We start from the raw sequence: 25,852 nt of genomic DNA on the forward strand, positions 1-25,852 counted from the left end.
CTTAGTAGCACAGCCTTTTGGTCTCACTCCATCTCAAGTATTGTAGCTTTTACAGAAGTTTTTTCTCCACCTGACCTATAATCAGGGCTGCCATAACGTCCTTAGTTTTAGAATTTGTCCTTATTTTGAAGGGTTTTGTTTCAGAAATTATTTTTGTCCTTATTTCTAAGAAACATCTTTATTTTGACGTGTGTCCTTATTTTTGACCTTATGAATGAATATACCAGTAAATTAAACTTTGAATTTAGTTTAGATCTTGAACTTCATAAGAGATAAAATGAGTAAACGTAAAAAATTTGCCCTGATGATTATGAGAAAGAATTCAACGGCGTCAAACAAAACAAAGGCTAGTGATTTGCGCACTGCAGCTTTTGTGAATGTGACAACAATCTGGAATCTATAGGTAGAGCAGCAATTTCTGGTAACAATGCAAGCCTTAAACACAAGGCTCTGCTCAAGAAATTAATCAAACCAATCTATAAATAACTTTTTGAAAGTCAATGATTATACAAAGGCTATCTCAACACATGCAAGTAGCTGAAATTTATTTCCATCATCATCATCATCATCATGGACAATAGAACTCATGGGATACGAAAACAATTGAAGAAACACAGCAGCTAGAACGAAGATTAAGATATATGTGATTACAGTCAAGTTTCCGTACTCCTGAAGTATGCGTACCAAGAAATGAGGACACCGGAACGTAGTATGTGTACCACGTTAGGGTTAGGCCATAATTTTATTTCTATTCCCTTATTTTAGTACTATTACGAGTTCAGGGACTAACCAAGTAAGTGTTATCATGTGCGTCAAAGTGGCTGTTATACTTATATATAAACACATACATGCTTAGATAGTAGACAAGGTTCAATTGTTGTGGGCGATTTATTTACCGTAACTAATATATATATATATTTATATACCGTAACTAAAATATAATTTTTTGCAGACGTCTCGAAACTCACTTTTGAAGAATGATTTCTCGTCACCAGATGGGGTTTTGGCATGGAAACATATCTAGAGGGAATTTATGGAGATATGTCTGAAAAAACATTTGAAACAGCCATGTAAACTAACAGACCAACATGTTTAACTCAATAGCTTAATAAAAATGTCTGTTAAATATTAAGCACCGGTATAGCACAAAGAATGGTTTTGAATATTAATTCATTTGTATTTTTTTATTAGATCTATCTCCTATTGAGCATTTAAATACTTGGATCATGATTATTATTTCTAAAATTACCAACAGTATTCAGGTCATTAATAATAGATGACCCGGGGAAATTTTTCTTTGTAGGTTCTTCCTGCATCTGTTGCTAGGATTTCGGAAATGTCTGAATTTGAAGCAACTGCCAAATTTTGCAAACTGCAAAATACATTTTTGACATATGCAACAGCACTACTGACGTGGCTTCCCTCAAAAACGGAAATCTACTACTACTCTCTGAAACATCTGGAGACAAAAGACTGCAGTAGATCAGCTGAAATTTCATAATATATTTTACACATTGGAAGTCTACAACAGGTGATTAGCTCAAGGATTTTTAATACCATATTAGATATTAGGATACCATATTAGACCAAACATCTGTCAGATCCCCCTTTAAATGTAAGATAAAAGTCTTCTAAATTATTTTACTATATCATACATATAAATTTTTCGTGGCTTGAAACCAGTGGCGGCGCGTGGTCATTTTGACAACCGGGGCAAGCTATTGCGGGACCAAGTCACCCCCATCTACGGGGACAGGGTATAAAAGTATATGAGTATAAAAACCATTCCATCGGTAACAACCAATCGGCAAAAGCGACAATTTTTGACGATAAGAAAGTGTCTTTAAAACCGGTCCAAGTCAAGGGATTAATAAATATAGACATAGTTTATTTTGAAACCTCTTTCAAAAGAAAAGACAATATTTACCCAGATAAATACAATGACATATTAACAGAAACTTCGGGAAAGCAGACAAAACCTAAAATAAGGTTTAAAACGTTACTATGAAGAAAGGAAAGTTAATGCAAAGATAAGCGACGAAAACGAAGGCGAGGAAACTATCAACTCCTCAAGCAACCAACGAACGAGAAGGAATGCGTGAATATGTCAACACGTTGTTGTAAGAAACGTCGGCATTGTGTCGTCATAATTTCGGGGCTAGCCCCGATCATTTAGTAAAAGAAACAGAAAACAAACGAGACAAACGCGGCGAGTGGAAGATAAAAGAGAGAATACGATATACAATGAGCAACCGGGGCAAAATCGGCGTCGCCCCGTCGACGTTCGGCGAAGGCTTTGCGAGCGAAGAATGAACCATGTCGGGAGAATAGTTAGTGGCTAGTGTAGACAGTCTGTGCAACCGATATTGAGGTATTTTTCGAATATTTTTTATTATACCGAAAAAACAACCGGGGCATTGCCCCGGTTGGCCCTATTGACGCGCCGCCACTGCTTGAAACACATTTTAGAGTTAGACCATCGGGACTATTATAAACTAACATTTGCGATCAGACCTGCTAGGTGTTTTGGTCTAACTTGTCAGTTGAAATTTTCAGACCCCCCTTCAAAATCTTCAGTTATGCCCGTAGGGCCTCACCCTAAATATCGAATGAATCGACGAAAGATTTTCAGTTCAAAAGATGCATATTTTGCAGGTCGCGGGGCTGGGAATCCATCGGTGCTCCAGTTGATTGAAAAGAAGCAAAGAAAATGAAATATGTAGCAATGTCCACGTAAGAAAACCTAAATTGCCTTTTTACCCCAGCTAAGAACCACTCCCAAAGCCTTAAAAAACATCAATACCACTATTAACATAACTCGATATTCAGTGTTTAATCACATTAGTAATTAAAGTAATATAAAGGAAGCTTCATTTTAATGCGGTCAACGAATATTTTATCAAGACATAATCTTTTTAATGCTAACATCAGAAAAATCTGGCCTCAATAAAATTCAATAACGGGTCGGCTGTCATAAAAGTTGCATAAACTCCATGATGTTGATTTTTTTGCACAAAATTTTATTGACCAAAATATGTTTAATTAAAAAAACTTGCGCAGGGATATTGAATGAAAACTTCGCCTTGGCTATATGTACTGTGTTAGAGTGGCCGTTTGCATCGTTTTGCTAAATCATCGTCACAGCTGTAGGCTACTTCGATTTTGTTTTGCGAACTCGATACCCTGCAACATTTCAGTATCTCGTAGTTAGTTATTGAGTCGTCGTGTCCATTGCTCTCTTGTTATGACGAAGAATATATTAGAATAAAATAATAACATCAAAAATCATTTTTTTATTGTGATGATAACGTATAGATATGCTGAGAAAATTACAGTTTTAGCATTATTCGCATCACATGTATTTCTTTTCCTTATTGCCTCAAAAATCATATGCATACCAAAATTTGGAAAACACGATGTTTCATTCACCAAACTTGTATAAAATTTCTCACGTATTCATTATATCAAATTTTAGATGAGAAAAGAAATTCGTTATTATTGGGAGAAGCCATCTTTCGCATTTAAACTGTTTTCGGTTGTCTCATATCATTTCAGGAGAACAAAAGAATTACTGACTCAGCAGGCTACTGCAATTGTTATTTACTAATCAAAGAAACTCTATCTTGAATGAACGGCAATGTGAAATGCAGATAATTTTATTATCGCAACTTTATAATAGAGATAATATTGCGTAATATACAGTCATTAACATGAAGAATTCGGAAATTGAAATTCGAAAAATGTTGATAAATGAATCCACTCAAACGCCCTTGTCAACAAATTTAAAGCTTGTTACCGAGACAGCATTATTTAGAGTCGAGAAGACTCGAGTTTTTCTTTTTTGTTCAAACTGTTATCGGTTATCCCATTTCAAAAGAACAAACGAATTAACTACTCAACGTGGTATTGCAATTGTTTTCTACTAATCGAAGGAACTCGTTATTGATTAAATGGATATGACAAATGTAGATAATTTGATTATCCCTACTAAAAAATAAAAATTATAATACGTAGTGTGTAACTCGTAAATAAATAAATGAAGATTTCTTCAAATCTACTTATCATAAGTTTTAGTGATCATCATAAATTTTATAAGACCTGAACTGTATATACATACATATTGGAAATAGAACGAGAAAAAATAAATTATTCGCCGCGTGATGTCACTTATATTTCTCTATACATATTCCTGGCAAATTTTCTGAATCAATGGATTCACTGACTCAGTATGATTTTGCTATTTTACTTATCAAACAATCGTTCCTCCATATCGGAAACACTTTAGAAAATCTGTCTTTTGAAGGCGAAATTGACAGTTGCAAAAAATCCACATAGAAAGGATCCTGATTTTAATGCTGTTCTGTCATAACTTTAGAATATGTATTGTATTTACGGCATTGTGGACGGCTTATACATTGACGACCTTCAGTGGGTCCTGGAAAAAATTTCATGTAGATTTTGTTCTAAATAATTGATTTAAGTTAGCATGACGCTTTTATTCTTCTGTGGTTCATACAAGATAGTTTGGCTGGTGAGTATTTGTGGCATCGATTCAAGTTGCATAGTTTTGTCTAAAGGCGAAGAACGTCTACAGTAAAAAATCATTTTTCTATTTTCTAGTCTGGTAAGCTTTATATCAAATTGAAAGCTTCAATAATCAAGCCGGTTATATTAAAAAATACGACATATTTTGGTCTTTCTTTCTGCCTTTCGTCTTTAGTGCAAAATTGTAAAATAAAATTAAATGTTACCTCATCTTTTGAAAGGGTAGTATCAGTTTTTAGAGCTAAGTTCTCTTTCACTTAAATGTCTGGTTTTCAGGAGCTTGAGCATGAAGACCACTATTCCTGAAATTCCCAATGATTTTGAGAATAGGAAAGTTTTAATTAACAACATATATCTAAAACTTTCACTCGCCTACTAATCGGAATAAGGAACACGTAGTATATCTATCGTTTAATCATTTATTTTACAAAAGTTTCAAATAAAAGGAACTATATTGGAAGTTAAATTATAGTATTTGTAAAATAAAACTCATGATTCGATTCCAAACAGAAATTTCGAAACATCATCATTACCTAAAAATTCAGCTGGAGATGCTGAAACATATCCCGGATCGTCATAATATACAATGGTGTCATTACACAATTCATCAAACAAGTTGTCTTTCCACAAAGTCTCGGTGTGGTCGACTCTTTCCAAACTTTGTGGAAATTGTGTTTCGTAAATTGTTGCAGAATCGCCAGAGTAAAGTGTTTGATGATCATAATCCTGCGACGCAATTGAGTTGGGAGGATTAAAATACATTTGTAAAGGCTGGTGAGTTGGAGTATTGTTTTTGTAGATATTGAGTGGGCAATGTTCTTGCGACCGAAAACAGAAATCTGTATTGTCCACTGCAACAGATGAATTTTAATGAATATTGTAGCTACGTTGCAATTCTTGTTGTTGATCCCATTTGCGTACTTTCTTTGTTTCTAAAACGTTATGGAAATGTTCATCCTCATTTGAGCACGTGTTTTGTTTTCCGTTTTCCATCAGCACGGAGTCCTTTAGCATATGGATTGTTTTTTTTATTTTAAGTTGAGAAAGTTCGGAATTTTGATAAGCTGTTATAGTGATGAAAGTTGTTTGTGGAAATTCAAATGTTTGAATATTATGTTGATTGTCTGATTTTGAGAGGTGAATACGAATTTGATACCGATGCATTGAATGGAGAACAATCTGAAAAAATAATGCAAATACGATATGAAAGGCGGTGCAGAATATTTACTACACTTTTTTATACATTGAGATATTAGTGAATAAAACCAAAATTATTATTTACTCACTGTATCTTGGGAACGATTTGCAGTAGTATTTGTAAGCTTGACTTTATGAAATGATACAATTTCTTCCATCAATTTTTGTCCAGTAACTTCGGAAATTGGATGGACGTAGTGGTTTTGTATATGGGGAATTTCTCCTTTCCCACCGACAATTCATTGCCCGCTCTGATGAAATAAAATGTTCCATTATAACATATTATATTAAATATAAAACACTATAAATTTATTTTAAAGAATTTTTTAAGAATTACAAACCTGAAACCTATATCGGTTCGAATCAATCTGGACAATGTCAAGAATCGCGTTGTAAAGCGCATTTGGATCCAATCCTGAAAACTTTACTCCATAGCCTGGAAATATTCTCCTGCAAAAAATAATATATATACTTAAAAAAATGCAAAACAGAAATCTATTAAAAACAAATCTGAAAATAATAACAACTGTTTTTACCTTCCTTTCTTTGTCAACACCATTTCAGTTCCAATATCAAATTAGGTGGGTTTGTTGCTTGAAATTGCAACATATTATTATTGGGATGATTTACTGGAGCTGTGGCTTCCGATGTCGATTCAGGTTGCTCTGTATAATCAGAACCATAGCCCCACGAAGGTGGATCTTGCACCCATTGATTTTGATGATTTTGTTGGAAGCGAAACATTATTCACAATGGTATTCGTTGGTCTGTGCACAAATCTGATGATTGAAAACGAAGTTAACTTCATCCAGTTATATACCAATTACATCATGACATTACTGTTATTTAATCATCCATTGCGTATTGCGTATTGTTATCTTCATTTTACAATGACTAGCATCTGGTTATCTACATCAGTCGTTTCCTTTTCATCAAGGGAGATTTTCCTTGCCTCACCTCAGCATGGTACTGCTCTACAACTACCAATTCTTTGATAAGATTCGATTACAATTGCTATAACATGCTGAGTCGGTAAATCTATTTGTTGTGACAAATTTTCTACGTTGTGATTACAAGGAATAATGATATTTGAAAATTCTATCAAGTTTTAAGTTTTATTTTTTCACAGTTGGGACATGAGAAATTCTGATACGCTTTAAAATATATTTTAGTGGAGAACAAGGTTATTTGTGCCAAGTGACGTCAAGTTTATTTTTTCCAACCAGTAAAAAAGTCAGTTTATAGAAAATACGAAGAAAAAAGATAATCATACATTTCAACTTGGGAAGGGAAGCCGCGAGGAACCATATAAACTCATATAAAGAAAGCTTCAATATCTTAATGCGGTCAACGAATATTTTATCAAGACATAATCTTTTTAATGCTAACATCAGAAAAATCTGGCATTAATAAAGTTCAATAAAGGGTTGGCTGTCTTATAAGTTGCAAAAACTCCATGATGTTATTTTTTTGCACAAAATTTCAATGACCAAAATATGTTAAATTAAAAAAATTTGCGCAGGGATATTGAATGAAAACTTCACGTTGGCTATATGCAGTAGTGGGATTCAGCCGGTTCGCAATGGTTCTATAGAACCGTCTCAAGGAATTTTATGAGTTCAGCGAACCGGTTAGCATTACATGACCTTTTGTAACAAAACCGCCTGAAAATATGACATTTGTATGATGGAACCGACTGACAAAAATTTGAATCCTACCACTGGCTATATGTACTGTGTTAGAGTGGCCATTTGTATCGTATTGCTAAATCATCGTCACAGCTGGTACCTCGTAGTTAGTTGTTGAGCCTTCGCGTCCACTGCTCTCTTGTTATGAACGAAGAATATATTAAGATAAAATATTAAGTTCAAAAATCATTTTTTTATTGTGATGATAACGTATAGATATGCTGAGGAAATTACAGTTGTAGCATTATTCGCATCACATATATTTAATTTCCTTATTGCCTCAAAAATCATATGCATAACAAAATTTGGAAACTACGATGTTTCATTCACCAAACTTGTATAAAATTTCTCACGTATTAATTATATCAAATTTTAGATGAGAAAAGAAGTTTGTTATATTTGGGAGAAGCCATCTCCCGCATTTACACTGTTATCGGTTGTCTCAAATCATTTCAGGAGAACAAAAAAATTTCTGACTCAGCATGCTATTGCAATTGTTATTTACTAATCAAAGAAACTCTATCTTGAATGAACGGCAATGTGAAATGCAGATAATTTCATTATCGCAACTTTATAATAGAGATAATAATGCGTAATATACAGTCATTAACATGAAGAATTCGGAAATTGGAATTCGAAAAATTTTGATAAATAAATCCTTGTCAATAAATTTGAAGCTTGTTACCAAGACAACATTATTTAGAGTCGAGGAGACTCGAGTTTTTTTATTCAAACTGTTATCGGTTATCTCATTTCAAAAGAACAAACGAATTAACGACTCAACATGATATTGCAATTGTTTCCTACTAATCAAAGAAACTCGTTATTGATTAAACGGAAATGACAAATGTAGATAATTTGATTATCCCTACTGAAAAATAAATTATAATACGTAGTGTGTAACTCGTAAATAAATAAATTAAGATTTCTTCAAATCTACTTATCATAAGTTTTAGTGATCATCATAAATTTTATAAGACATAAATATTGAAAATAGAACGAGAAAAAATAAATTCTTCGCCGCGTGATGTCACTTCTATTTATCTATACATATTCCTGGCAAACTTTCTGAATCAAAGGATTGACTGACTCAGTATGATATTGCTATTTTTACTTATCAAACAATTTTTCCTCCGTATCGGAAATACTTTAGAAAATCTGTTTTTTGGAGGAGAAATTGACAGTTTCCAAAAATCCACATAGAAAGGATCCTGATTTTAATGCTGTTCTGTCATAACTTTGGAATATGTATTGGATTTACAGCATTGTGGACGGCTTATACTTTGACGACCTTCAGTGGGTCCTGGAAAATTTTTTATGTATATTTTGCTTTCAATAATTGATCTAAGTTAGCATGACGCTTTTATTCTTCTGTGGTTCATACAAGACAGTTTTGCTGGTGAGTATTTGTGGCACAGATTCAAGTTGCATAGTTTTGTCTAAAGGTGAAAAACGTTTACAATAAAAAAGCATTTTCCTACCTTCTAGCCTGGTAAGCTTTATCTCAAATTGAAAGCTCCAATAATCAATTCGGTTATATTAAGAAAAATACGACATATTTTGGTCTTTCTTCCTGCCTTTCGTCTTTAGTGCAAAATTGTAAAATAAAATTAATATTACCTCATCCTTGGAAAGGGTGGTAACAGTTTTTAGAGCAAAGTTTTCTTTCACTCAATAGTGTTGTTTTCTGATGCTTGATCATAAAGTCCACTATCCCTGAGATTCCCATTAATTTTGAGTTTTAATTAACAACATATAAAACTTTCACTCGCCTACTAATCTGAATATCGAACACGTAGTATATCTATCGGTTGATCATTTATTTTACAAAAGTTTCAAATAAAAGGAACTATATTGGAAGTTAAATTATAGTTTTTGTAAAATAAAACTCATGATTCAATTCCAAACAGAAATTTCGAAACATCATCATTATCTAAAAATTCAGCTGGAGATGCTGAAACATATCCCGGATCGTCATAATATACAATATTGTCATTACACAATTCATCTAACAAGTTGTCTTTCCACAAAGTCTCGGTGTGGTCGACTCTTTCCAAACTTTGTGGAGATTGTGTTTCGTTAATTGTTGCATAATCGCCAGAGTAAAATGTTTGATGATCAGAATCCTGCGACGCAATTGAGTTGGGAGAATTGAAATACTTTTGTAAAGGCTGGTGAGTTGGAGTTATGTTTTTGTAGATATTGAGTGGGCAATGTTCTTGAGACCGAAAACAGAAATCTGAATTGTTCAGTGCGAAAGATGAATTATCATGAATATTGTAGCTACGTTCCAATTCTTGTTGTTGATCCCATTTGCATACTTTCTTTGTTTCTAAAACGTTATGGAAATATTCATCCTCATTTGAGCAAGTTCTTTTGTTTTTCCTTTTTCCATCAGCACGGAATCTTTTAGCATATGGATTGTTTTTTATTTTAAGTTGAGAAAGTTTGGAATTTTGATAAGCTGTTACAGTGATGAAAGTTGTTTGTGGAAATTCAAATGTTTGAATATTATGTTGATTGTCTGATCTTGAGAGGTGAACACGAATTTGATACCGATGCATTGAATGGAGAACAATCTGAAAAAATAATGCAAATACGTTATGAAAGACGGTGCAAAATATTTACTACACTTTTTTATACATTGAGATATTAGTGAATAAAACCAAAATTATTATTTACTCACTGTATCTTGGGAACGATTTGCAGTAGTATTTGTAAGCTTGACTTTATGAAATGATACAATTTCTTCCATCAATTTTTGTCCAGTAACTTCGGAAATTGGATGGACGTATTGGTTTTGTATATGAGGAATTTCTCCTTTTCCACCGACAATCCATTGCCCACTCTAATGAAATAAAGTGTTCCACCATAATATATTATATTAAATATAAATTACTATAAATTTATTTAGGAGAATTTTTTATATATTACAAACCTGAAACCTATATCGGTTCGAATCAATCTGGACGATGTCAAGAATCACGTTGTAAAGCGCATTTGGATCCAATCCTGAAAACTTTACTCGATAGCCTGGAAATATTCTCCTGCAAAAAATAATATATCTACTTAAAAAAATGCAAAACAGAAATATATTAAAAACAAATCTGAAAATAATAACAACTGTTTTTACCTTCCTTTCTTTGTCAATACCATTTCAGTCCCAACATCAGAAAACTTTTGCCAAAGTTCTTCGTCGCACAGACGAGCATTCATGTTGGTTATTAAATTAGGTTGGTTTGTTGCTTGGAATTGCAACATATTATTATCTGGATGAATTACTGAAGTGGTGGCTTCCAATGTCGATTCAGGTTGCTCTGTATAGTTAGAACCATAGCCCCACGAAGTAAGATCTTGCACCCATTGATTTTGATGATTTTGTTGGAAGCGGAACATTTTTTACAATGGTATTCGTTGGTCTGTGCACAAATCTGATGAATGAAAACGAAGTTAACTTCATCCAGTTATATACCAATTACATCATGACATTATTATTATTTTATCATCCATGTCTGTATATTGCGTATTGTTATCTTCATTTTACAATGACTAGCATCTGGTTATCTACATCAGTCGTTTCCTTTTCATCAAGAGAGATTTTCCTTGCCTCATCTCAGCATGCTACTGCAGTACAACTACCAATTCTTTGATAAGAGTCCATTACAATTGCTATAACATGCTGAGTCGGTAAATCTTTTTGTTGTGACTATTTTTCTGCGTTGTGATCACAAGGAATAATGATATTTAAAAATTCTGTCAAGTTTTAAGTTTATTTTCTTACAGTTTGGACATGAGAAATTCTGATACGCTTTAAAATATATTTTAGTGGAGAACAAGGTTATTTGTGCCAAGTGAAGTTAAGTTTATTTTTTCCAACCAGTAAAAAAGTCAGTTTTACAAAAAATACGCAGAAAAAAGATGATCATACATTTCAACTGGGGAAGGGAAGCCGCGAGGAACCATATAAACTTAACCATATAAACTTAAATATCTTAATGCGGTCACCGAATATTTTATCAAGCCATAATCTTTTTAATGCTAACATCAGAAAAATCTGGCTTCAATAAAATTCAATAAAGGGTCGGCTGTCTTAAAAGTTGCATGAACTGCATGATATTGATTTTTTTGCACAAAATTTCAAAAATCAAAATATTTTAAATTAAAAAAACTTGCGCATGGATCTTGAATGAAAACTTCGCGTTGACTATATGTACTGTGTTAGAGTGGCCATTTGTGTCGTTTTGCTAAATGATCGTCACAGCTGTACTTCGATTTTGTTTTGCGAACTCGATACCCTGCAACGTTTCAGTATCTCGTAGTTAGTTATTGAGCCTTCGCGTCCATTGCTCTCTTGTTATGACGAAGAATATATTAAGATAAAAAATTAGGATCAAAAATCATTTTTTTATTGTGATGATAACGTTTAGATATGCTGAGGAAATTACAGTTTTAGCATTAATCGCATCACATTTATTTCTTTTGCTTATTGCCTCAAAAATCATATGCATACCAAAATTCTGAAACTACGATGTTTCATTCACCAAACTTGTAAAAAATTTCTCACGTATTAATTATATCAAATTTTAGATAAGAAAATAAGTTCTTTATAATTGGGAGAAGCCATCTTCCGCATTTAAACTGTTATCGGTTGTCTCATATCATTTCAGGAGAACAAAAGAATTACTGACTCAGCATGCTATTGCAATTGTTATTTACTGATCAAAGAAACTCTATCCTGAATGAACGGCAATGTGAAATGCAGATAAATTTTTTATTGAAACTTTATAATAGAGATAATAATGCGTAATATACAGTCATTAACCTGAAGAATTCGGAAATTGAAATTCGAAAAATTTTGATAAATAAATCCTTGTCAATAAATTTGAAGCTTGTTACCAAGACAACATTATTTAGAGTCGAGGAGACTCGAGTTTTTTTATTCAAACTGTTATCGGTTATCTCATTTCAAAAGAACAAACGAATTAACGACTCAACATGATATTGCAATTGTTTTCTACTAATCAAAGAAACTCGTTATTGATTAAACGGAAATGACAAATGTAGATAATTTGATTATCCCTACTAAAAAAATAAATTATAATACGTAGTGTGTAACTCGTAAATAAATAAATTAAGATTTCTTTAAATCTACTTATCATAAATTTTAGTGATCATCATAAATTTTATAAGACATAAATATTGAAAATAGAACGAGAAAAAATAAATTCTTCGCCGCGTGATGTCACTTCTATTTCTCTATACATATTCCTGGCAAACTTTCTGAATCAAAGGATTGACTACCTCAGTATGATATTGCTATTTTTACTTATCAAACAATTTTTCCTCCGTATCGGAAATACTTTAGAAAATCTGTCTTTTGAAGGCGAAATTGACAGTTTCCAAAAATCCACATAGAAAGGATCCTGATTTTAATGCTGTTCTGTCATAACTTTGGAATATGTATTGGATTTACGGCATTGTGGACGGCTTATACTTTGACGACCTTCAGTGGGTCCTGGAAAATTTTTTATGTATATTTTGCTTTCAATAATTGATCTAAGTTAGCATGACGCTTTTATTCTTCTGTGGTTCATACAAGACAGTTTTGCTGGTGAGTATTTGTGGCACAGATTCAAGTTGCATAGTTTTGTCTAAAGGTGAAAAACGTTTACAATAAAAAATCATTTTCCTACCTTCTAGCCTGGTAAGCTTTATCTCAAATTGAAAGCTCCAATAATCAATTCGGTTATATTAAGAAAAATACGACATATTTTGGTCTTTCTTCCTGCCTTTCGTCTTTAGTGCAAAATTGTAAAATAAAATTAATATTACCTCATCTTTGGAAAGGGTGGTAACAGTTTTTAGAGCAAAGTTTTCTTTCACTCAATAGTGTTGTTTTCTGGTGCTTGATCATAAAGTCCATTATCCCTGAGATTCCCATTAATTTTGAGTTTTAAATAACAACATATAAAACTTTCACTCGCCTACTAATCTGAATAACGAACACGTAGTATATCTATCGGTTGATAATTTATTTTACAAAAGTTTCAAATAAAAGGAACTATATTGGAAGTTAAATTATAGTATTTGTAAAATAAAACTCATGATTCAATTCCAAACAGAAATTTCGAAACATCATCATTATCTAAAAATTCAGCTGGAGATGCTGAAACATATCCCGGATCGTCATAATATACAATATTGTCATTACACAATTCATCTAACAAGTTGTCTTTCCACAAAGTCTCGGTGTGGTCGTCTCTTTCCAAACTTTGTGGAGATTGTGTTTCGTTAATTGTTGCATAATCGCCAGAGTAAAATGTTTGATAATCAGAATCCTGCGACGCAATTGAGTTGGGAGAATTGAAATACATTTGTAAAGGCTGGTGAGTTGGAGTATTGTTTTTGTAGATATTGAGTGGGCAATGTTCATGAGACCGAAAACAGAAATCTGTATTGTTCAGTGCGAAAGATGAATTATCATGAATATTATAGCTACGTTCCAATTCTTGTTGTTGATCCCATTTGCATACTTTCTTTGTTTCTAAAACGTTATGGAAATATTCATCCTCATTTGAGCACGTTCTTTTGTTTTTCCTTTTTCCATCAGCACGGAATCCTTTAGCATATGGATTGTTTTTTATTTTAAGTTGAGAAAGTTCGGAATTTTGATAGGCTGTTACAGTGATGAAAGTTGTTTGCGGAAATTCAAATGTTTGAATATTATGTTGATTGTCTGATCTTGAGAGGTGAACACGAATTTGATACCGATGCATTGAATGGAGAACAATCTGAAAAAATAATGCAAATACGTTATGAAAGACGGTGCAGAATATTTACTACACTTTTTTATACATTGAGATATTAGTGAATAAAACCAAAATTATTATTTACTCACTGTATCTTGGGAACGATTTGCAGTAGTATTTGTAAGCTTGACTTTATGAAATGATACAATTTCTTCCATCAATTTTTGTCCAGTAACTTCGGAAATTAGATGGACGTAGTGGTTTTGTATATGAGGAATTTCTCCTTTTCCACCGACAATCCATTGCCCGCTCTAATAAAAATAAAGTGTTCTAATATAATATATATATTATATTAGATATAAAATACTATAACTTTATTTTAAAGAAGTTTTTATGAATTACAAACCTGAAACCTATATCGGTTCGAATCAATCTGGACAATGTCAAGAATCACGTTGTAAAGCGCATTTGGATCCAATCCTGAAAACTTTACTCGATAGTCTGGAAATATTCTCCTGCAAAAAATAATATATATACTTAAAAAAATGCAAAACAGAAATCTATTAAAAACAAATCTGAAAATAATAACAACTGTTTTTACCTTCCTTTCTTTGTCAACACCATTTCAGTTCCAACATCAGAAAACTTTTGCCAAAGTTCTTCGTCGCACAGACGAGCATTCATGTTGGTTATTAAATTAGGTGGGTTTGTTGCTTGGAATTGCAACATATTATTATTGGGATGATTTACTGGAGCTGTGGCTTTCGATGTCGATTCAGGTTGCTCTGTATAATTAGAACCATAGCCCCACGAAGTAAGATCTTGCACCCATTGATTTTGATGATTTTGTTGGAAGCGAAACATTATTCACAATGGTATTCGTTGGTCTGTGCACAAATCTGATGAATGAAAACGAAGTTACCTTCATCCAGTTATATATCAATTACATCATGACATTATTGTTATTTTATCAACCATGTCTGTATATTGCATATTGTTATCTTCATTTTACAATGACTAGCATCTGGTTATCTACATCAGTCGTTTCCTTTTCATCAAGGGAGATTTTCCTTGCCTCATCTCAGCATGGTACTGCAGTACAACTACCAATTCTTTGATATTATTCCATTGCAATTGCTATAACATGCTGAGTCGGTAAATCTTTTTGTTGTGACTAATTTTCTACGTTGCGATCACAAGGAATAATGATATTTGAAAATTCTATCAAGTTTTAAGTTTATTTTTTTACAGTTTGGACATGAGAAATTCTGATACGCTTTAAAATATATTTTAGTGGAGAACAAGGTTATTTGTGCCAAGTGAAGTCAAGTTGAAGTGAAGTCAATTTTTTCCAACCAGTGAAAAAGTCAATTTTACAAAAAATACGAAGAAAAAAGATGATCATACATTTCAACTGGGGAAGGGAACCATATAAACTTAACCATATAAACTTAAATATCTTAATGCGGTCAACGAATATTTTATCAAGCCATAATCTTTTTAATGCTAACATCAGAAAAATCTGGCTTCAATAAAATTCAATAAAGGGTCGGCTGTCTTAAAAGTTGCATGAACTGCATGATGTTGATTTTTTTGCACAAAATTTCAAAAATCAAAATATTTTAAATTAAAAAAACTTGCGCATGGATCTTGAATGAAAACTTTGCGTTGGCTATATGTACTGTGTTAGAGTGGTCATTTGTGTCGTTTTGCTAAATCATCGTCACAGCTGTACTTCGATTTTGTTTTGCGAACTCGATACCCTGCAACGTTTCAGTATCTCGTAGTTAGTTATTGAGCCTTCGCGTCCACTGCTCTCTTGTTATGACGAAGAATATATTGAGATAAAAAATTAAGATCAAAAATCATTTTTTTTATTGTGATGATAACGTATAGATATGCTGAGGAAATTACAGTTTTAGCATTATTCGCATCACATTTATTTCTTTTCCTTATTGCCTCAAAAATCATATGCATACCAAAATTTGGAAACTACGATGTTTCAACCACCAAACTTGTATAAAATTTCTCACGTATTAATTATATCAAATTTTAGATAAGAAAATAAGTTCTTTATATTTGGGAGAAGCCATCTTCCGCATTTAAACTGTTATCGGTTGTCTCATTTCATTTCAGGATAACAAAAGAATTACTGACTCAGCATGCTATTGCAATTGTTATTTACTGATCAAAGAAACTCTATCTTGAATGAACGGCAATGTGAAATGCAGATAATGTTTTTATTGCAACTTTATAATAGAGATAATAATGCGTAATATACGGTCATTAACCTGAAGAATTCAGAAATTGAAATTCGAAAAATTTTGATAAATGAATCCTTGTCAATAAATTTGAAGCTTGTTACCAAGACAACATTATTTAGAGTCGAGGAGACTCGAGTTTTTTTTATTCAAACTGTTATCGGTTATCTCATTTCAAAAGAACAAACGAATTAACGACTCAACATGATATTGCAATTGTTTTCTACTAACCAAAGAAACTCGTTATTGATTAAACGGAAAGGACAAATGTAGATAATTTGATTATCCCTACTAAAAAATAAATTATAATACGCAGTGTGTAACTCGTAAATAAATAAATTAAGATTTCTTCAAATCTACTTATCATAAATTTTAGTGATCATCATAAATTTTATAAGACCTGAACTGTATATACATACATATTGGAAATAGAACGAGAAAAAATAAATTATTCGCCGCGTGATGTCACTTCTATTTCTCCATACATATTCCTGGCAAGTTTTCTGAATCAAAGGATTCACTGACTCAGTATGATATTGCTATTTTTAAAACAATTTTTCCTCCGTATCGGAAATACTTTAGAAAATCTGTCTTTTGAAGGCGAAATTGACAGTTTCCAAAAATCCACATAGAAAGGATCCTGATTTTAATGCTGTTCTGTCATAACTTTGGAATATGTATTGGATTTACGGCATTGTGGACGGCTTATACTTTGACGACCTTCAGTGGGTCCTGGAAAATTTTTTATGTATATTTTGCTTTCAATAATTGATCTAAGTTAGCATGACGCTTTTATTCTTCTGTGGTTCATACAAGACAGTTTTGCTGGTGAGTATTTGTGGCACAGATTCAAGTTGCATAGTTTTGTCTAAAGGTGAAAAACGTCTACAATAAAAAATCATTTTATTACCTTCTAGCCTGGTAAGCTTTATATCAAATTGAAAACTCCAATAATCAATTCGGTTATATTAAGAAAAACACGACATATTTTGGTCTTTCTTCCTGCCTTTCGTCTTTAGTGCAAAATTGTAAAATAAAATTAATATTACCTCATCTTTGGAAAGTGTGGTAACAGTTTTTAGAGCAAAGTTTTCTTTCACTCAATAGTGTTGTTTTCTGGTGCTTGATCATAAAGTCCACTATCCCTGAGATTCCCAATAATTTTGAGTTTTAATTAACAACATATAAAACTTTCACTCGCCTACTAATCTGAATAACGAACACGTAGTATATCTATCGGTTGATCATTTATTTTACAAAAGTTTCAAATAAAAGGAACTATATTGGAAGTTAAAGTATAGTATTTGTAAAATAAAACTCATGATTCAATTCCAAACAGAAATTTCGAAACATCATCATTATCTAAAAATTCAGCTGGAGATGCTGAAACATATCCCGGATCGTCATAATATACAATATTGTCATTACACAATTCATCTAACAAGTTGTCTTTCCACAAAGTCTCGGTGTGGTCGACTCTTTCCAAACTTTGTGGAGATTGTGTTTCGTTAATTGTTGCATAATCGCCAGAGTAAAATGTTTGATGATCAGAATCCTGCGACGCAATTGAGTTGGGAGAATTGAAATACATTTGTAAAGGCTGGTGAGTTGGAGTATTGTTTTTGTAGATATTGAGTGGGCAATGTTCTTGAGACCGAAAACAGAAATCTGTATTGTCCAGTGCGAAAGATGAATTATATATCATGAATATTGTAGCTACGTTCCAATTCTTGTTGTTGATCCCATTTGCATACTTTCTTTGTTTCTAAAACGTTATGGAAATATTCATCCTCATTTGAGCACGTTCTTTTGTTTTTCCTTTTTCCATCAGCACGGAATCCTTTAGCATATGGATTGTTTTTTATTTTAAGTTGAGAAAGTTCGGAATTTTGATAAGCTGTTACAGTGATGAAAGTTGTTTGTGGAAATTCAAATGTTTGAATATTATGTTGATTGTTTGATCTTGAGAGGTGAACACGAATTTGATACCGATGCATTGAATGGAGAACAATCTGAAAAAATAATGCAAATACGTTATGAAAGACGGTGCAGAATATTTACTACACTTTTTTATACATTGAGATATTAGTGAATAAAACCAAAATTATTATTTACTCACTGTATCTTGGGAACGATTTGCAGTAGTATTTGTAAGCTTGACTTTATGAAATGATACAATTTCTTCCATCAATTTTTGTCCAGTAACTTCGGAAATTGGATGGACGTAGTGGTTTTGTATATGAGGAATTTCTCCTTTTCCACCGACAATCCATTGCCCACTCTAATGAAATAAAGTGTTCCATCATAATATATTATATTAAATATAAATTACTATAAATTTATTTAGGAGGATTTTTTATATATTACAAACCTGAAACCTATATCGGTTCGAATCAGTCTGGACGATGTCAAGAATCACGTTGTAAAGCGCATTCGGATCCAATCCTGAAAACTTCACTCGATAGCCTGGAAATATTCTCCTGCAAAAAATAATATATATACTTAAAAAAATGCAAAACAGAAATATATTAAAAACAAATCTGAAAATAATAACAACTGTTTTTACCTTCCTTTCTTTGTCAATACCATTTCAGTCCCAACATCAGAAAACTTTTGCCAAAGTTCTTCGTCGCACAGACGAGCATTCATGTTGGTTATTAAATTAGGTTGGTTTGTTGCTTGGAATTGCAACATATTATTATCGGGGTGAATTACTGAAGTGGTGGCTTCCAATGTCGATTCAGGTTGCTCTGTATAGTTAGAACCATAGCCCCACGAAGTAAGATCTTGCACCCATTGATTTTGATGATTTTGTTGGAAGCGAAACATTATTTACAATGGTATTCGTTGGTCTGTGCACAAATCTGATGAATGAAAACGAAGTTAACTTCATCCAGTTATATACCAATTACATCATGACATTATTGTTATTTTATCATCCATGTCTGTATATTGCGTATTGTTATCTTCATTTTACAATGACTAGCATCTGGTTATCTACATCAGTCGTTTCCTTTTCATCAAGGGAGATTTTCCTTGCCTCATCTCAGCATGCTACTGCAGTACAACTACCAATTCTTTGATAAGAGTCCATTACAATTGCTATAACATGCTGAGTCGGTAAATCTTTTTGTTGTGACTATTTTTCTGCGTTGTGATCACAAGGAATAATGATATTTAAAATTCTGTCAAGTTTTAAGTTTTTTTTTTACAGTTTGGACATGAGAAATTCTGATACGCTTTGAAATATATTTTAGTGGAGAACAAGGTTATTTGTGCCAAGTGAAGTTAAGTTTATTTTCTTCAACCAGTAAAAAAGTCAGTTTTACAAAAAATACGAAAAAAAAAGATGATCATACATTTCAACTGGGGAAGGGAAGCCGCGAGGAACCATATAAACTTAACCATATAAACTTAAATATCTTAATGCGGTCAACGAATATTTTATCAAGCCATAATCTTTTTAATGCTAACATCAGAAAAATCTGGCTTCAATAAAATTCAATAAAGGGCGGCTGTCTTAAAAGTTGCATAAACTGCATGATGTTGATTTTTTTGCACAAAATTTCAAAAATCAAAATATTTTAAATTAAAAAAACTTGCGCATGGATCTTGAATGAAAACTTTGCGTTGGCTATATGTACTGTGTTAGAGTGGCCATTTGTGTCGTTTTGCTAAATCATCGTCACAGCTGTACTTCGATTTTGTTTTGCGAACTCGATACCCTGCAACGTTTCAGTATCTCGTAGTTAGTTATTGAGCCTTCGCGTCCATTGCTCTCTTGTTATGACGAAGAATATATTAAGATAAAAAATTAAGATCAAAAATCATTTTTTTATTGTGATGATAACGTATAGATATGCTGAGGAAATTACAGTTTTAGCATTATTCGCATCACATTTATTTCTTTTCCTTATTGCCTCAAAAATCATATGCATACCAAAATTTGGAAACTACGATGTTTCATTCACCAAACTTGTATAAAATTTCTCACGTATTAATTATATCAAATTTTAGATAAGAAAATAAGTTCTTCATAATTGGGATAAGCCATCTTCCGCATTTAAACTGTTATCGGTTGTCTTATATCATTTCAGGAGAACAAAAGAATTACTGACTCAGCATGCTATTGCAATTGTTATTTACTGATCAAAGAAACTCTATCTTGAATGAACGGCAATGTGAAATGCAGATAATTTTTTTATTGCAACTTTATAATAGAGATAATAATGCGTAATATACAGTCATTAACCTGAAGAATTCGGAAATTGAAATTCGAAAAATTTTGATAAATAAATTCTTGTCAATAAATTTGAAGCTTGTTACCAAGACAACATTATTTAGAGTCGAGGAGACTCGAGTTTTTTTATTCAAACTGTTATCGGTTATCTCATTTCAAAAGAACAAACGAATTAACAACTTAACATGATATTGTGATTGTTTTCTACTAATCAAAGAAACTCGTTATTGATTAAACGGAAATGACAAATGTAGATAATTTGATTGTCCCTACTAAAAAATAAATTATAATACGTAGTGTGTAACTCGTAAATAAATAAATTAAGATTTCTTCAAAACTACTTATCATAAATTTTAGTGATCATCATAAATTTTATAAGATCTGAACTGTATATACATACATATTGGAAATAGAACGAGAAAAAAAAATTATTCGCCGCGTGATGTCACTTATATTTCTCTATACATATTCCTGGCAAACTTTCTGAATCAAAGGATTCACTGACTCAGTATGATATTGCTGTTTTTACTTATCAAACAATTGTTCCTCCGTATCGGAAATACTTTAGAAAATCTGTCATTTAAAGGCGAAATTGACAGTTTCCAAAAATCCACATAGAAAGGATCCTGATTTTAATGCTGTTCTGTCATAACTTTGGAATATGTATTGGATTTACGACATTGTGGACGGCTTATACTTTGACGACCTTCAGTGGGTCCTGGAAAATTTTTTATGTATATTTTGCTTTCAATAATTGATCTAAGTTAGCATGACGCTTTTATTCTTCTGTGATTCATACAAGACAGTTTTGCTGGTGAGTATTTGTGGCACAGATTCAAGTTGCATAGTTTTGTCTAAAGGTGAAAAACGTTTACAATAAAAAATCATTTTCCTACCTTCTAGCCTGGTGAGCTTTATCTCAAATTGAAAGCTCCAATAATCAATTCGGTTATATTAAGAAAAATACGACATATTTTGGTCTTTCTTCCTGCCTTTCGTCTTTAGTGCAAAATTGTAAAATAAAATTAATATTACCTCATCTTTGGAAAGGGTGGTAACAGTTTTTAGAGCAAAGTTTTCTTTCACTCAATAGTGTTGTTTTCTGGTGCTTGATCTTAAAGTCCACTATCCCTGAGATTCCCATTAATTTTGAGTTTTAATTAACAACATATAAAACTTTCACTCGCCTACTAATCTGAATAACGAACACGTAGTATATCTATCGGTTGATCATTTATTTTACAAAAGTTTCAAATAAAAGGAACTATATTGGAAGTTAAATGGATCTTGAATGAAAACTTTGCGTTGGCTATATGTACTGTGTTAGAGTGGCCATTTGTGTCGTTTTGCTAAATCATCGTCACAGCTGTACTTCGATTTTGTTTTGCGAACTCGATACCCTGCAACGTTTCAGTATCTCGTAGTTAGTTATTGAGCCTTCGCGTCCATTGCTCTCTTGTTATGACGAAGAATATATTAAGATAAAAAATTAAGATCAAAAATCATTTTTTTATTGTGATGATAACGTATAGATATGCTGAGGAAATTACAGTTTTAGCATTATTCGCATCACATTTATTTCTTTTCCTTATTGCCTCAAAAATCATATGCATACCAAAATTTGGAAACTACGATGTTTCATTCACCAAACTTGTATAAAATTTCTCACGTATTAATTATATCAAATTTTAGATAAGAAAATAAGTTCTTTATAATTGGGAGAAGCCATCTTCCGCATTTAAACTGTTATCGGTTGTCTTATATCATTTCAGGAGAACAAAAGAATTACTGACTCAGCATGCTATTGCAATTGTTATTTACTGATCAAAAAAACTCTATCTTGAATGAACGGCAATGTGAAATGCAGATAATTTTTTTATTGCAACTTTATAATAGAGATAATAATGCGTAATATACAGTCATTAGCCTGAAGAATTCGGAAATTGAAATTCGAAAAATTTTGATAAATAAATTCTTGTCAATAAATTTGAAGCTTGTTACCAAGACAACATTATTTAGAGTCGAGGAGACTCGAGTTTTTTTATTCAAACTGTTATCGGTTATCTCATTTCAAAAGAACAAACGAATTAACAACTTAACATGATATTGTGATTGTTTTCTACTAATCAAAGAAACTCGTTATTGATTAAACGGAAATGACAAATGTAGATAATTTGATTGTCCCTACTAAAAAATAAATTATAATACGTAGTGTGTAACTCGTAAATAAATAAATTAAGATTTCTTCAAAACTACTTATCATAAATTTTAGTGATCATCAGAAATTTTATAAGATCTGAACTGTATATACATACATATTGGAAATAGAACGAGAAAAAAAAATTATTCGCCGCGTGATGTCACTTATATTTCTCTATACATATTCCTTGGAAACTTTCTGAATCAAAGGATTCACTGACTCAGTATGATATTGCTGTTTTTACTTATCAAACAATTGTTCCTCCGTATCGGAAATACTTTAGAAAATCTGTCTTTTAAAGGCGAAATTGACAGTTTCCAAAAATCCACATAGAAAGGATCCTGATTTTAATGCTGTTCTGTCATAACTTTGGAATATGTATTGGATTTACGACATTGTGGACGGCTTATACTTTGACGACCTTCAGTGGGTCCTGGAAAATTTTTTATGTATATTTTGCTTTCAATAATTGATCTAAGTTAGCATGACGCTTTTATTCTTCTGTGATTCATACAAGACAGTTTTGCTGGTGAGTATTTGTGGCACAGATTCAAGTTGCATAGTTTTGTCTAAAGGTGAAAAACGTTTACAATAAAAAATCATTTTCCTACCTTCTAGCCTGGTGAGCTTTATCTCAAATTGAAAGCTCCAATAATCAATTCGGTTATATTAAGAAAAATACGACATATTTTGGTCTTTCTTCCTGCCTTTCGTCTTTAGTGCAAAATTGTAAAATAAAATTAATATTACCTCATCTTTGGAAAGGGTGGTAACAGTTTTTAGAGCAAAGTTTTCTTTCACTCAATAGTGTTGTTTTCTGGTGCTTGATCTTAAAGTCCACTAACCCTGAGATTCCCATTAATTTTGAGTTTTAATTAACAACATATAAAACTTTCACTCGCCTACTAATCTGAATAACGAACACGTAGTATATCTATCGGTTGATCATTTATTTTACAAAAGTTTCAAATAAAAGGAACTATATTGGAAGTTAAAGTATAGTATTTGTAAAATAAAACTCATGATTCAATTCCAAACAGAAATTTCGAAACATCATCATTATCTAAAAATTCAGCTGGAGATGCTGAAACATATCCCGGATCGTCATAATATACAATATTGTCATTACACAATTCATTTAACAAGTTGTCTTTCCACAAAGTCTCGGTGTGGTCGACTCTTTCCAAACTTTGTGGAGATTGTGTTTCGTTAATTGTTGCATAATCGCCAGAGTAAAATGTTTGATGATCAGAATCCTGCGACGCAATTGAGTTGGGAGAATTGAAATACATTTGTAAAGGCTGGTGAGTTGGAGTATTGTTTTTGTAGATATTGAGTGGGCAATGTTCTTGAGACCGAAAACAGAAATCTGTATTGTCCAGTGCGAAAGATGAATTATCATGAATATTGTAGCTACGTTCCAATTCTTGTTGTTGATCCCATTTGCATACTTTCTTTGTTTCTAAAACGTTATGGAAATATTCATCCTCATTTGAGCACGTTCTTTTGTTTTTCCTTTTTCCATCAGCACGGAATCCTTTAGCATATGGATTGTTTTTTATTTTAAGTTGAGAAAGTTCGGAATTTTGATAAGCTGTTACAGTGATGAAAGTTGTTTGTGGAAATTCAAATGTTTGAATATTATGTTGATTGTTTGATCTTGAGAGGTGAACACGAATTTGATACCGATGCATTGAATGGAGAACAATCTGAAAAAATAATGCAAATACGTTATGAAAGACGGTGCAGAATATTTACTACACTTTTTTATACATTGAGATATTAGTGAATAAAACCAAAATTATTATTTACTCACTGTATCTTGGGAACGATTTGCAGTAGTATTTGTAAGCTTGACTTTATGAAATGATACAATTTCTTCCATCAATTTTTGTCCAGTAACTTCGGAAATTGGATGGACGTAGTGGTTTTGTATATGAGGAATTTCTCCTTTTCCACCGACAATCCATTGCCCACTCTAATGAAATAAAGTGTTCCATCATAATATATTATATTAAATATAAATTACTATAAATTTATTTAGGAGGATTTTTTATATATTACAAACCTGAAACCTATATCGGTTCGAATCAGTCTGGACGATGTCAAGAATCACGTTGTAAAGCGCATTCGGATCCAATCCTGAAAACTTCACTCGATAGCCTGGAAATATTCTCCTGCAAAAAATAATATATATACTTAAAAAAATGCAAAACAGAAATATATTAAAAACAAATCTGAAAATAATAACAACTGTTTTTACCTTCCTTTCTTTGTCAATACCATTTCAGTCCCAACATCAGAAAACTTTTGCCAAAGTTCTTCGTCGCACAGACGAGCATTCATGTTGGTTATTAAATTAGGTTGGTTTGTTGCTTGGAATTGCAACATATTATTATCGGGGTGAATTACTGAAGTGGTGGCTTCCAATGTCGATTCAGGTTGCTCTGTATAGTTAGAACCATAGCCCCACGAAGTAAGATCTTGCACCCATTGATTTTGATGATTTTGTTGGAAGCGAAACATTATTTACAATGGTATTCGTTGGTCTGTGCACAAATCTGATGAATGAAAACGAAGTTAACTTCATCCAGTTATATACCAATTACATCATGACATTATTGTTATTTTATCATCCATGTCTGTATATTGCGTATTGTTATCTTCATTTTACAATGACTAGCATCTGGTTATCTACATCAGTCGTTTCCTTTTCATCAAGAGAGATTTTCCTTGCCTCATCTCAGCATGCTACTGCAGTACAACTACCAATTCTTTGATAAGAGTCCATTACAATTGCTATAACATGCTGAGTCGGTAAATCTTTTTGTTGTGACTATTTTTCTGCGTTGTGATCACAAGGAATAATGATATTTAAAATTCTGTCAAGTTTTAAGTTTTTTTTTACAGTTTGGACATGAGAAATTCTGATACGCTTTAAAATATATTTTAGTGGAGAACAAGGTTATTTG

At 32.2% G+C, this 25,852-nt stretch overlaps 4 protein-coding genes and 1 long non-coding RNA gene across 6 annotated transcripts; 1 reads left to right on the top strand and 4 right to left on the bottom strand.

Annotated features, from left to right (window-relative positions):
• Positions 1–261: 261 nt before the first annotated feature.
• On the top strand, positions 262–3,071 carry LOC144431437 (uncharacterized). Of its 2 annotated transcripts, none has more exons than XR_013480005.1 (4): positions 262–709; positions 953–1,070; positions 1,304–1,531; positions 1,956–3,071. It is a non-coding gene; the product is annotated as an uncharacterized LOC144431437 (long non-coding RNA). The 2 variants fall into 2 exon arrangements; XR_013480006.1 differs by having other exon boundaries at positions 2,656–3,071.
• A 6,157-nt stretch (positions 3,072–9,228) lies between these two features.
• LOC120328455 (optomotor-blind protein-like) lies at positions 9,229–10,826 on the bottom strand. The gene is made up of 4 exons (XM_039394946.2): positions 10,564–10,826; positions 10,369–10,477; positions 10,117–10,278; positions 9,229–10,009 (listed from the first exon to the last, which is right to left on the bottom strand). Exons 1-4 carry the CDS (start codon positions 10,824–10,826, stop codon positions 9,320–9,322), a joined length of 1,224 nt encoding a protein of 407 aa, XP_039250880.2. The 3' UTR covers positions 9,229–9,319.
• A 2,610-nt stretch (positions 10,827–13,436) lies between these two features.
• LOC120328263 (T-box transcription factor TBX20-like) lies at positions 13,437–15,063 on the bottom strand. The gene is made up of 4 exons (XM_039394701.2): positions 14,781–15,063; positions 14,586–14,694; positions 14,329–14,490; positions 13,437–14,221 (listed from the first exon to the last, which is right to left on the bottom strand). The coding sequence occupies exons 1-4, from the start codon at positions 15,041–15,043 to the stop codon at positions 13,532–13,534; spliced, it is 1,224 nt and encodes a 407-aa protein (XP_039250635.2). The 5' UTR covers positions 15,044–15,063; the 3' UTR covers positions 13,437–13,531.
• A 3,071-nt stretch (positions 15,064–18,134) lies between these two features.
• Positions 18,135–19,463, bottom strand: LOC120328264 (T-box-containing protein 2-like). Its single transcript, XM_039394702.2, has 4 exons — positions 19,007–19,463; positions 18,812–18,920; positions 18,560–18,721; positions 18,135–18,452 (listed from the first exon to the last, which is right to left on the bottom strand). Exons 1-4 carry the CDS (start codon positions 19,267–19,269, stop codon positions 18,135–18,137), a joined length of 852 nt encoding a protein of 283 aa, XP_039250636.2. The 5' UTR covers positions 19,270–19,463.
• Positions 19,464–23,829: 4,366 nt separating this feature from the next.
• LOC120332791 (optomotor-blind protein-like) lies at positions 23,830–25,526 on the bottom strand. Its single transcript, XM_078119568.1, has 4 exons — positions 25,144–25,526; positions 24,949–25,057; positions 24,697–24,858; positions 23,830–24,589 (listed from the first exon to the last, which is right to left on the bottom strand). The coding sequence occupies exons 1-4, from the start codon at positions 25,404–25,406 to the stop codon at positions 23,900–23,902; spliced, it is 1,224 nt and encodes a 407-aa protein (XP_077975694.1). The 5' UTR covers positions 25,407–25,526; the 3' UTR covers positions 23,830–23,899.
• Positions 25,527–25,852: the final 326 nt, after the last annotated feature.

The sequence above is a fragment of the Styela clava genome, chromosome 13 (assembly GCF_964204865.1).
Source record: "Styela clava chromosome 13, kaStyClav1.hap1.2, whole genome shotgun sequence".
NCBI classification, from domain to species: domain Eukaryota; kingdom Metazoa; phylum Chordata; class Ascidiacea; order Stolidobranchia; family Styelidae; genus Styela; species Styela clava.